At 36.1% G+C, this 12,600-nt stretch overlaps 1 protein-coding gene across 2 annotated transcripts in view; it reads left to right on the top strand.

The window, feature by feature from the left end:
• The window catches only part of MAN2A1 (mannosidase alpha class 2A member 1), a 260,528-nt gene that overhangs the window by 136,541 nt on the left and 111,387 nt on the right, over positions 1-12,600 (top strand). For both annotated transcript variants that reach the window (XM_077139007.1, XM_077139008.1), the window contains exons 13-16: positions 4,877-5,042; positions 6,136-6,351; positions 7,015-7,137; positions 9,871-9,985. In XM_077139007.1, coding sequence (XP_076995122.1) covers positions 4,877-5,042; positions 6,136-6,351; positions 7,015-7,137; positions 9,871-9,985 — 620 coding nt within the window. The remainder of the gene's footprint in view (positions 1-4,876; positions 5,043-6,135; positions 6,352-7,014; positions 7,138-9,870; positions 9,986-12,600) is intronic.

Below are 12,600 nucleotides of genomic sequence, written 5' to 3'. Positions count from 1 at the left end.
ACAACGGGAAGTCATTGTCTCAAAGGGGAGGCTAGAAGTCCAAAATCAAGGTATCAGCAGAGTCATGCATTCTCCGAAGTCAGTTGCATTCTGGTGCTGGTTTGATGGTTTGATAACAATCCATAGGTCAGTGTCTACCTGTCACCTGGCCGTCTGTCCCCTTTGTCTCCTACTGTGTCCAAATTTTCTCTGCTTATAAAAGATCCAGTCCTGTTGGATTAAGCCCCACCCTGATTGAGCTTGGCCATGACTTAACTAATGACATCATTAAACATACTATTTACAAAGGGGATGGCATTCACAGGGGTTAGGGTTAGGACTTGAACGTGTCTTTGTGGGAGACGTGATTCAATCCATAACATTCCGTAACATGATTCCTGATTTGACGTGAACATACAGTTGTCCTTTCATTTTTCTCCATTCTTTTTTCTCCTGGCCAAAGCAGACCATCTTCTGCCCTCTAATTTGATTGACAGGTAACATGAGTGCTTTTTTGCACATGTTCTAGTTTGCTAGCTGCTGGAATGCAACACACCAGCAGGACTGGCTTTTAATAAAAGGGGATTTATTTCCTTAGTTCTTCAGAGGGAAGGCAGCTAACTTTCAGCTGAGGTTCCTTCTTACCTGGGAAGGCCACAGGATGATCTCTGCTGGCCTTCTCTCCAGGCCTCTGGGTTCCGACAACTTTCCCACAGTGATTTCTTTCTGCATCTCCAAAGGTGTGGGCTGAGATGAGGTATGCTGAGCTGCTTGGGCTATGCTACGTTGAGTTTCTCATTTAAGCACCAGCCAATTAAATCAAACATCATTCATTGCAGCAGGCATACCTCCTAGCCAACTGCAGATGTAATCAACAACAGATGAGGTTCACATGCCGTTGGCTCATGTCCACAGCAACAGAGCTAGGTACCTTCACCTAGCCAAGTTGACACCTGAATCTAACTACCACAGCATGTAAACAGAGAATTGAGGTAATTGCCTGTAACCCCAAATTGTAGGGGTACAGTGTTATAATGAGAATTAGGAGGTAGGATGTGACTTAGTGGCAGATGATAGGTAAGAAGCTAATGGTAATGTAGGGGAAATTGGAGGACAAAAAAAAGCTCTGAGCCTCCTATATAATTACCTCCAAGGTAAATAGAAATGAACTCTCCCCATCTTTAGGACATAAATATTACTCTTTTCTTTCGTGAGGGTAGATAAAATACTATCAATTTTCTGTAAGTTAGTATGATATTATGGTACCGAGATGTGTTGGTTTCTTTCTAAAGCTTAGAAGGACAATTTTGGGGATATTGGCAATATAGTAAATGTTTGACTATCAAACATGATCATGATAATGAAAATTTTGTTAATTTGTGATGGTATATTTATTTCCAAAGGAAATATAATTTATATATGGTCGTGCTTTCTCTGTACTGGACTGAAAATGTATACATTGATAGGAGTTTGGATGTGTATGCTGGATAAATTTGTACTGTGCTGCACTTAAAGAGCGTGCTGTGAATCTCTAATTATGTTAAAAAAATATTTTCTCAATGCAGTGTTATCCTCATTATATACTCTACACATTTAGGTTTTAAATGGATTCCTAGCATGATAATTGCATAATTGTTCAGTACAGTAGAAACAGTATTATGGTCAAATACTAATTAGCTAGTAAACGAAACAAAACAGAATCTAGTTCGCAATTTATTATAAAAAAAAGATTTAATTTTGTAGAAAACCAAACGTATGGTTAAAATTATTATTTTTTAAAATATGAGTCATGTTTTTACCATGGAAAGGAATCAGTGTTCTGGATGCTTGTTATCTAATTTACTGCTTGAGCGCACATTGCATTTTATTATCAATCTTCTCTGTGTAGTGAAGCATCCAGAGGGCTTGCCAGTGGGGATTCTGGACTCAGCCTGCTGCTGGTACCTGTGTGTGCCTCAGGGCGCTCAAGGCAAAGTAAAAGATTGGACTAGAGGGTCTCTGAAGGCCCCCCAGGCCACTGTCTTCTAGACTCCTTCACATACCAGCTCTGGAAGTCTTTGGAATTCAGTAATAAACCACTGATTTCTGGGGTGCCAGTTTGAACATCTTTGGTGGTGAGGATGAGTGATTTTCAACTATTTTTTTCCTCATTGCACCCGAGGAATATAAGTAGTAACGAGGTATCCTGGTAGCTGTGATTCTCTAAGTGTGTTGATAGTGGGAGAGGAGTCAGGCAAAACTGAAGCTCTGGTGAAGGGGGAAGGGGAAGGTACAAGTAAAATCCCTTTAGGAAAGTCTGTTGAGCACCTCTGTCTTGTGGGTCAGCACCCTCACTCTCCTTAAGAATTGCTTCTGTAGGTAAAATAAGGTTTAATCTACTACTGGGAACTTTCAGTGCCCTTTGGAAATCTACGAGTGACTACATGGCTTCTTCTGCTCTGCTCTCATGTGGAATCTCAATGAACATAAGTGACATAAATTAGCTCTCATTATGCTGATACATAATATAAACCTAATAGGAATTAGTGACATTAATATATTTGTATTGTCACCTTTGGTATCTCAGCGTATTGTTTAATCTATAAATGCTTCTTCTGGTAAACATTTTAGAAATCAGACTTTTAAATAGATTTCATGCTGTATCATTTTTCTTCTCCTTCATTCTTTTTCCTTATCGTTCTCTTTATTTTTGGCCTCTGAAAGTACTCATTTGCTCTCTTAATGAATGGTTTGTAATACAGTTAAAAAAAAAGTTGTAATGCAGGACATATAGGTATAGGTAGAACGAGTGCTGCAAGACTTTCTTTCTTTCTTTTTTTTTTAAAGGAGAATTTGAGGTTATTTATTTATTTATTTTTTTACATGGGCAGGCACCAGGAATCAAACCTGGGTCCTCTGGCATGACACACAAGCATTTTTGCCTGCTGAGCCACCATGGCCCACCCTCTTTCTTTTTTTAATTGATAAATCTTAATACAAACATGCATACATTCTTCACATACAGACATTCCATATGTGGTATACAATTAATGACTCACAATATCGTCACATAGTTGTGTATTCATCACCATGATCGTTTTTTGAACATTTGCACCACTGCAGAAAAAGAAATAAAAAGAAAAAAGAAAAAAACTCATACATACCATATCCCTTACCCCTCCTTCTCATTGACCACTAGTATTTTCACTTTTTTGTTTGTTTGTTTGGCTTGGGCAGGTTCTGGGAATTGAACCTGGGTCTCTGGCATGGCAGGCGAGAATTTTGCCACTGAGCCACCTTTGGACTGCCCACCACTAGGTATTTCCGTCTACCCAATTTATCTTAACCTTTGTGTCCCCCCAGTTATTTGTTTATTTTTTATCCATAGTTTTACTCATCTGTCCATACCCTAGATAAAAGGGACATCAGACACAAGGTTTTCACAATCATGCAGTCATATTGTAAAAGTTATATCATTATACAATCATCTCCATGGAACAAGACTACTAGAACACAGCTCAACAGTTTCAGGTACTTCCCTCTAGCCACTGCAATACACCATAAACTAAAAAGGGATATCTGTACAATGCATAAGCCACGAGACTTTCTGATACATTACAACAAGTGAGGCTAGGTGGCTTCTGCCATCACCAATCCATCTACCATTCCTCAGTGGAGGTGGGGAGGGCTCACTGATTGTTCAGTTTGGTGTTTCTACAATTACAAAATCGCACAGGAAAATTTAATATTGCGTCTTATGACTATTCACTAGTGAATCAGTAAGTTTTACTATTAGTCAAACATTCTTCTTTGGTTTACCCTTAGACTATTCATTTATTTGAGGATAATGCAATATAAATTTATTATAAAGTAAACTCATAAATCTTGCAAAAGATGCAAATTTTGTGAAGTCTGTGACTTGATATTCTAAAGCATTTCCACCTACAGGCAAAGCCATGAAAAAATGAGAATCTGGCAGAGTTATGCCAGTGAAAAAATCAAGGATGTTGGGTATTTTGGCTGAGAATTATTTGAATATCAAAGAATTGAGAGAGGACTTAAAGAAAAATGAAGTCCTTGAATATTTTTTACAAATTTAATGTTTAAAACCATCCTGTGAAAATTAAATGTTATGTGAAGGATGTCATAATGTGATAATATAAAACATTATTGGAAAAATTCTGCCCCAAATCCTAATTCACTCCTTTTTTTGTTTGTTCTAAGATGTGGATATAGATGCAAACATTGCCGAAACTTATTTTAATGGTTTTATTTTCTATCTTTTACCTAGATTCCAATTGAATCTTTTTTTCAGCTACTATTTGTTAGTATAAATTTTGACTCCAATTTTAAGTGGATTCATTTCGAGGATCCTTTTTTCCAGAACCAACTCTTAGATAATAAGGGTCCCCTGTATGTAAAGTATACGTGTGAATTATGTTATTGTGCATGTATAACCATACGTTTTTGTTGCATTTTGATGGTTTAGAATGAATGCTAGATGAAATTAATTACAGCTAAATTGCAAACAGGCAAATTATGTATTTATTATTCAATCGAGATTAGGCAGGGATTCGGGAATTAGCCATAGAGAGATGATTCTTTTAGGCAGATCAATAAAAGCATATTTATTTTATAGGTCATTTTCTGGGATGTAGAAATAGCTTGATTACAGTTCTATTAAGGCCTTTCATTTGTATAAATTTTATACTTTAGAAAGTGTTTTCAAATCTATTATTTCATTCCCCTTTATTCTGTGTGGTCTATATTGTGGTGAAATTGCCTTTTTTCCAAAAGTTCTGCTATTCGTTCCTTATCATTCTTCTCCATTTGTTGGCTCTATGAGTATGGTCTTGAGCTGAGGTCTTAGAAGTGAAAAGTGTTTGAGATCCCAGTAGTGAAGCCACTCTTTTTGCAGGTACGTTGTGGTCTATAATCCTTCAGAACAAGATCGGAAGTCCGTGGTCTCAGTGTATGTGAGCTCGCCCACCGTGCAGGTGTTCTCTGCTTCAGGAAAACCTGTGGAAGTTCAAGTCAGTGCAGTTTGGGATACAGCAAGAACTATTTCACAAACAGCCTATGAGGTATGTTGTCACCACAGACTTTAAAGAAGCACAGTGTATGTTATATGTACATAGTCAGTGTATGCATACACACACACACAGCACGTCGAGCTGTCATTTTAGTATATGTGATTGTTAAAAGTTGTACATACCAAAGGATTTAACTGACCAGTTACATGATGCTAAAAGAAAATAGATCCTGTGTTTCCTAAAATATTAATATTTTTGTTATTATGTAAATTGCATGTTATCGTACATATTTTATATTTTGCCTAGTACGTATTGTTGGTACTTATATTGTATGTCTTTGCTAGTTGAGCAAAGTTTGTATGTTGTAAGTATATTCTGAAGTAATGAAGTAATCATTACTCCTAAAGTTTTGAATGTTTTGTCTAACTTACTGTACTTCTGAAAACAAAGCCATAAACTAGAAACTCTAGAAGAGAATTGTTCCTGCTTCTTAAAGCCATTGCTGGCTGCTGTTATACATGCATGACCCTTTAGGTAAAAGGGAAAAGTATAATGCGAGTTTTGGTCAGACTTTCTGGGAACATCTCACCTAGGAAACAGAATAGGTGTTCCTGGAGGAGGCGGGTCATGTCTGATGGTGTGCCTTGTTCGCTCTCTGCTAAGCTTACTCAGACATTTGATGGCTGGTGCTGACTAGACCAATAGTGTTTAATATTTATATCATTTTAGCATTTTTGGTTTAACATGCTGAAATATAATAGTATAAGAGAATTTCTAATAATTAGGAAAAGTCGTTGTTCAAATAATCCCTTCCCTTGGTGGAAAATTTCCCTTATAAGCATCCAGTAAGAGCACTGTAGAACAACCGAGGATGGTCAGATAGTTTCACACATTGGATGAAAATATAAAAGCCCGTGATAGGCCGATCACCTTGGGGTTCTATGGTTCTCAGGATAGACTGAGATGTGGCTGCTCTACCCATAAATTATCAAAACCTATTCATAAAAGTAAAATATTCATAGAATAGTAGTATGTTCTCCTTTTAGAAAAATGTGATAGTTTTTTGTTGTTTTTACTAACAGTATAAATGGTTATCTTTTCAGTAGTCTGCATTTCTCCTTAATAAATGCTCTCCCCTATAAAGATCTCTTTTCTAGCACATACACCACCATTGGGACTGAAAGTGTATAAGATTTTGGAATCAGCGAGTTCAAAGTCACACTTAGCTGATTATGCTCTGTTTAATGGTAAAACAGAATATAAAGGACTTTTCGCTGTAAAGAATGTAGAAAATGAAGAAGATATAACTCTAGAGAATGCCTTTATTAAACTTCGGTTTGGTCAAGCCGGGCTTATGGAGGTATGTTAACCTAAACAGTTCTGAAATCCATGGATGCTTTGCCACTTTCATTAGAAAATGTGCTGATTACTTATGAAAATGGGGGGAAGTGTACTTAGGTAGGAATGGTACAACTTACTCTGGGAGAAAGCATGGATGAGCTATGAATTCGTCCTTCTCGTGTTCCACAGAGACCGCTGCCATTCACTGGTGGCTGTTGATGGAGCTGCACCACTGCTCCATGAACGGTTGTTACTGGTCCATGAGATAAGTTTGGAAATTGTGAAATTAGAAATTTTTGTGGAAACTTCTACAGCTACTTGACAGTAAATTTATGCCTATTGAATCAAATAATGAAACATGAGAAAAAACTTGAGTGGGTATTTCTGTATCACTCTATATTTCCACTTTCTACTTTAAGACACACTGGTCTAGATTTCCTTATCTGTGTATCTCTTCCTTCTTGATGAAGTGTTTTCTGATTTTTTGTTCCTGTTGGGAAGGTTTTAAGTCCTAAGGGTAACTAAAAAATGTTGGGTGTTGAACAAAGAATTAGATGCCTAATTTAGCATTTTTCAGTCTATCCCAATAGATAATTTTTTTTTAATTCTCATGTCGATGGGCCAGGCACAACCTGATTAATATCTTATTAGTGAGTTCTCTTTCAAATTTGTTTATACTTAGGAAATGATAACTAAAGAAGATGGTAAACAGCATAATGTAAAAGTGGAGTTTTCATGGTATGGAACCACAAATAAAAAAGACAAAAGTGGTGCCTACCTCTTCTTACCTGATGGGGAAGCCAAGGTGAGTGCTGCTGAGATGAGAAGTCAGTAAACACTTCTTGAAAGAGTGTGAGGAAAAAAATAAGTATGTCTCATTTTATGCACTATTATGAATAGATGAACTTTGGGGTTCAATATTATATTCCTTTATTGAGACTTACTGTAATTCGTAGTTGAAAGTTAAACAATTCAGAGTGGAAATTCAGCTAGGATGCTATAGTGAACAAATGATCTCCATGGAATGAAGCTGGATTTGACTTAGAGTGCTGTCATGATGTTTACACATATGCTGTACAAGCATATGGGTACGTGTGTGTGTGTATACACACACATACACAAAATACCTAGCCATATGGGAAAAATGAATTGCACACTGGACCGATTTGCTCCTTAATTTTTGGAATTTCAGAAGTAAAAATTATGATTTTACCCCCTCTTGAATATTAAGGTAGTAAATACAAATTCTGGCACATTTTTAAAATGCAGAAAATGTGATGAAAACAATAAAAATTACTGAGTCCCCACCCAGTGAAACCACTGACAACATTTCGATCTATTTTTATTGTATTTTATTCTATGCATATCCTTTTTTGCCATTTCCAGGTTTTGGCTTAATGCATTTACATATTCTATTTTACATTTGTGAAATATTCAACATCTAATGCTATATTTAAGATCACAATTTTAACATAGACTGTTAAAATTCTTTATTTAAGAACTTCCTATTGGATATTTTCCCCCAGTTCTTCACTCTTATAACATTGTGTAAGCATTCTTTGTAGCGTTATTTTTCTGCAACGCTCAGTATTTCTGAGAATAACTTTCTAGAAGAGTCATTTTTGTGTCCATGATGAAGCCTTTTAAAGCTTTTTATGCATATTGTTTGTCTTCCCACTAGAAAGACTACATAAATTTTCACTCCCACCACCCTGTTTTGAGAGTAGTTGTCTGCAGTATACTTTTGAGCACTGAGAATTAGTCATATTAAAAGCTTTGCGGATCATAAGTGAAAAATTTTTACTCTTAAGATCTTTGTGTGTGATTACTCGTGAGGTTTTTGTGTATTTTCTTATAGTTCATATTTCGTTTTGTGAGTCTCCCATTTAAGTTCTTTGGTCATTTTTCTAATGGTATGTCTTATTGCTCCATAAGCATACTTTATTAGGTAGTAATTGCATTAATCCTTTTACCTATATGTAGCTAAGTTTTCCCTCATTTAATCTATTTTTATTTTGTATTTCTGAAACAACAGTTTTTAATTTGGGCATAGTCGACTCTGTGTTTCTTTTTTTAAAGTTTCTTCCTTTGCTGTCATATTCATATAGGCATTCCCACTTCAAAATCAGTTAACTATTCACACTATGTTTTGTTGAGTAGACACGTGTTTCCTGAAAAACTGCCTGGTATTTTCTACAAGTTAGGCAAAGCTGTTAACCAAAATTTCAAATATAAGTTTGTAGGGAATTGTGCACACCACATCAAAGACTCCAGTCTGTTTTGTTTTTAAATCAGTGAGAAATTAAAGACAAACTATTGCTTATTGTAGACATTCCAGATTGGGCAGTGGATCCTAAATGTAAGCAGTGTCAGTGTTTTCTTACTTAGCACCTTTTGTAATTAGACAGGTATTTTGTTTTAATTGGCTTTTCTTAGGGATATTTTTTTTCTTTTTTTAATACCTGTGCTATGGAATATTATGCATGGACAATAGTGACTCATTTATTGAAGTCTCCTTCATCTTTGACTCGCTCTGTCAGAATGATAAAGCGAATTCTTATAAATTTGCAAGGAGAAAGCAAATGAGCATCACTGAAAGAGGCAGTAGGGTGTATTGGAAAAGGCCCAGTAATAATTGCCCCAGCTCTCACTCGACTACGTCACTCTGTTGCTATGTAATAGCTAGTTACAAGCACTCTGTAATCTATAAAACATTATTTTAATTTCAGAATATTTTTCTGTAGCCAAAGAGGTAAATGTGGAAGAAAAGTACACAATTCTGAAAATAGTATGCTACTTAAATAGTTCTCATTGCAAGCTTAACCTTTTTATGCTGTACTTGAACTTCTAAGGCTTCTAATACTTAAGGAAATTAATTCTTCATAAATGCTTTAACTTTGTTCCCATGTCACATCAGTTAGATGCTTTTATTTTCGTATTTTCTTGAATCCAGATGCTAAACTATGAAAGTTAAACAAGTGGCTTCCAAGCTGTTTTTTCAAGGTTGTAATTTTGCTTTATATTCAGCTTGTTCTTTAAAGTAGCAGGGCGGTATGCCCTATAACTTAGTAAACCTAACTGTGATTAAACTACATTTCTAAATCTTGTTTTCCATTTGCTTAGATGACTGGTCGTCCTGGGCACCTGGCCTGGCCCCTAAATACTAGAAGGCCTCGGTTATAATAAATGCTGGGCTGAGAAAGTGTTCAGCTGTAGAATGATCCAAATAGCTATATGGGTAATATCGAAGGATTCTAATTAGAAATTTTTTTATCTAGGTAGAGTATTTGTAGATCATCTGGGTCAATTGGGGTAGGAACATTTTTATTTTTTGTTTTCAGCCATTTTAAAAATAGTAATCTCACATTCAATTTTTTACAACATGTGCAGATTCTGATTCATTGTAAGGTTTGGTTTTCATTTAAAATTGCAAATGTTAGGTGGTATATATTTGCCATTTTACAAACTATAATAAGCATTTCTTGAAAAAAATGTAGAAGCCAAAATATTTTTCTTAAAAATGTCATTTTCTTCTCAGCCTTATGTTCACACGGGACTGACCTTTGTCAGAGTGACACGTGGAAGGATATATTCGGAAGTCACTTGCTTTTTTGAACATGTTACACACAGAGTGCGACTATATAATGTACAGGGTAAGAAAACAGAAACATAGCTGTGAAACAGATGTATATAGGTCTTGAATTCTTGCTTTTCTTAATTGTGTCATTTTTAACTAATTAGCAGTTGGTGTTAGGGGGTGATATACTAATTTTTCTAAACTTGACATATTTTTAGTATGATTTAAGATATGATATTTATTCTTTGGTAATGAAACATTTAGCTGCATATATATGTTTATTTCCTATGTATACCTCCTCTTTTCACTGTAATTATTTGACTTAGACATAGCTTATTAACAGGAGACTATTCTAAGATTGAAAAACAGTGCAGTGTTTTTCATTTGGTTTTATAAAATGGAAATTATCTTAAATGTGCTTTCCATTAATGTGGACCACTGACTAGCTGTGACCAACACACGTGCATGCACGCACACTCACGCATACACATGGTTTGTTTTGAATATAAAATTTTTTGCAGATCCATTTTATGATTTCAATTTAAACTTATGGGTTCGAAGTTTAACTTTGCTTTTATTTAACATTTTTTAACTTCACATTTCATTAATGTTTGCTTTCCATTAGAATTTCATTAGTGCTTGCTTTCCATTAGAATTTCAGCTATGGACAAACATTCGCATGTAACTTCTAATGTAACAATTAGGTAATACTACGATATACCCTCAGAAATACCCATGAATCACAGGTTGCATCAAGAAATAAAAGGTTGTCTGGGAAGTGATAAAAATAATACTTTGAACCTTAAGTGTGACTTCTGCAATTATCTGCAGTCACTTTGCTACTGCAGGAAGACCTGTAGTTATTAAATAATCTTTTTATCGAGTCCTAAAGCTTCTAGTAAGTCAGAAACAGTGTTTTGGGCCATCCACTTGTACCCTTGATCGAGCAATTATTTAATCCCCCCTGAGAGTTCTAAAATTATATTTTTTCAGCTATCACCAAAGGTTTCGTTTTTCTGGGTAGAAAACAGCCGTGTCACACATGTGATGCACTTTCCTATTTTTAATTTTGCTTAATTCCATTGTGTTTTAATGGAAAAGTTCTTCCTTGACTAAAGCATGGCATGTGCTTTGGCACACACCTGTGTCTTCAAGCTTGGTGTGCCTTTGTTTTCCATCGGATATATTTAGTGGGGAGCTATGTCTATCTCAGAATAAATGTTGACGTAACTAATTGAGAAAATTCTCGCTGCTCAGTCAAGTTTATTTCTGCATTGCTTTTGTTTGTGTTTAATTGCTTCTGTCACCTTCAGTGCATCTACTAAATTTTCATTGGATCGCCCAGGGCCTCTGGATCTCATATCACAGGATGGTTTCTGCTGCCGCTGGTGACTGCAGCTGGGCATGTCACCGTTCTCAGTGGTCAGCCATGGAAATTAATAAACTCTGAAATGCCTGTTTACTTATTCCAACCAGTATACACTCATCAGAACTAAATGGTTGGCTTTTCTCCTCTCCTCCCTCACTGCCTAGGATTACGCAGTGGCTGACTAACAGCCCTTCAGCAGAATCAGGGGTCATTGAGATTTAACTGGTTCCTGGCTCTCCCAGGGGACAGTCCTGGCTCTCTTTACTCTGGTATTTCTCCACCTCTTAACTTGGTCCCATTTCTAATCTCTGCCCCTTTCTCCATTTTACTTTTTTTCTTTTCTTTTCGCATATATTTCCTTTCTAGGTTGTTTTTCTTCTCTTTGATGTTCTGGTTTAGAGGCTTATAGGGACAGTGCCTGCTGGGCAGGTGCCTCTTTCTTATCACTTGACTGACCCGTCTAGGCACTTTGAGCAGCTATTGAAATCTTCGGTTCTCATCTATTTTCACTGTTGCCTAGAGCTCATGGCCTGCTGATGCATTGCTAGAGAAATGTTTTCAAATGTCAAAGTATGTTCTGGTGCTTGAAATCTCCAGAAGTCTGACCTCTAGATAATTGAGGTATTTAAAAAAACAAAGTTTGATCAGTCAGTTAAGAAAACAGGGGTTCTTCTGAATAGAGCATTTAGAGTATTAGCATAATGAAAAATAAAAGTGGGAACCTCAAATTGATGCTGGTTTCTTAGTGAATTGGATACATTTGGGCTGAATCTTCTTTTCCCCTCATTGTTTGATTTTTGTAGCTTGAATATAGAAATCTTTAGAAGTTTGTAGGCACTGATAGATAATTATAATGAGGAGTTAACTTAGAGTGCTCTCCAGATGAGTTTTACTGTATTTGTGTCTGGATTAAATTTGAAACCAGCACACATAAACCATTCCAAGTGACATGTAAATGTTTCTTTTTTCTTCCTCTAGCACAGTACCGTTCATGTTTCAAAATGAATGTAGTTGCTGGGAAATGGAGATACCAGAATCTCTCAGAAGGCTTTCTTCCATGCAGTACTGTATTTTAGCCCCTCTCACTCTCTCAATTGATCTCCCTCCCCTAAAATACAAACCCAGTTGTGGAGAGAGAGCTTTTTCTTAGTAGCCTTCATGGTTCATTGGAATTTTAATTAAATTACTAATCAAGGCCTATGATAGAGATGTGATATCTTCAGGGCGTATGAATCTATGCAAACTACCTGAAAGAGTATTCAGTCTTCAGGGGTTTAGTTATATCATGCCAAAGCATCGTACTGAGAAATACTTGAAAGAGC

Source organism: Tamandua tetradactyla, chromosome 21, assembly GCF_023851605.1.
Source record: "Tamandua tetradactyla isolate mTamTet1 chromosome 21, mTamTet1.pri, whole genome shotgun sequence".
Taxonomy (NCBI): domain Eukaryota; kingdom Metazoa; phylum Chordata; class Mammalia; order Pilosa; family Myrmecophagidae; genus Tamandua; species Tamandua tetradactyla.
This window is presented reverse-complemented; position numbering and strand designations above follow the sequence as displayed.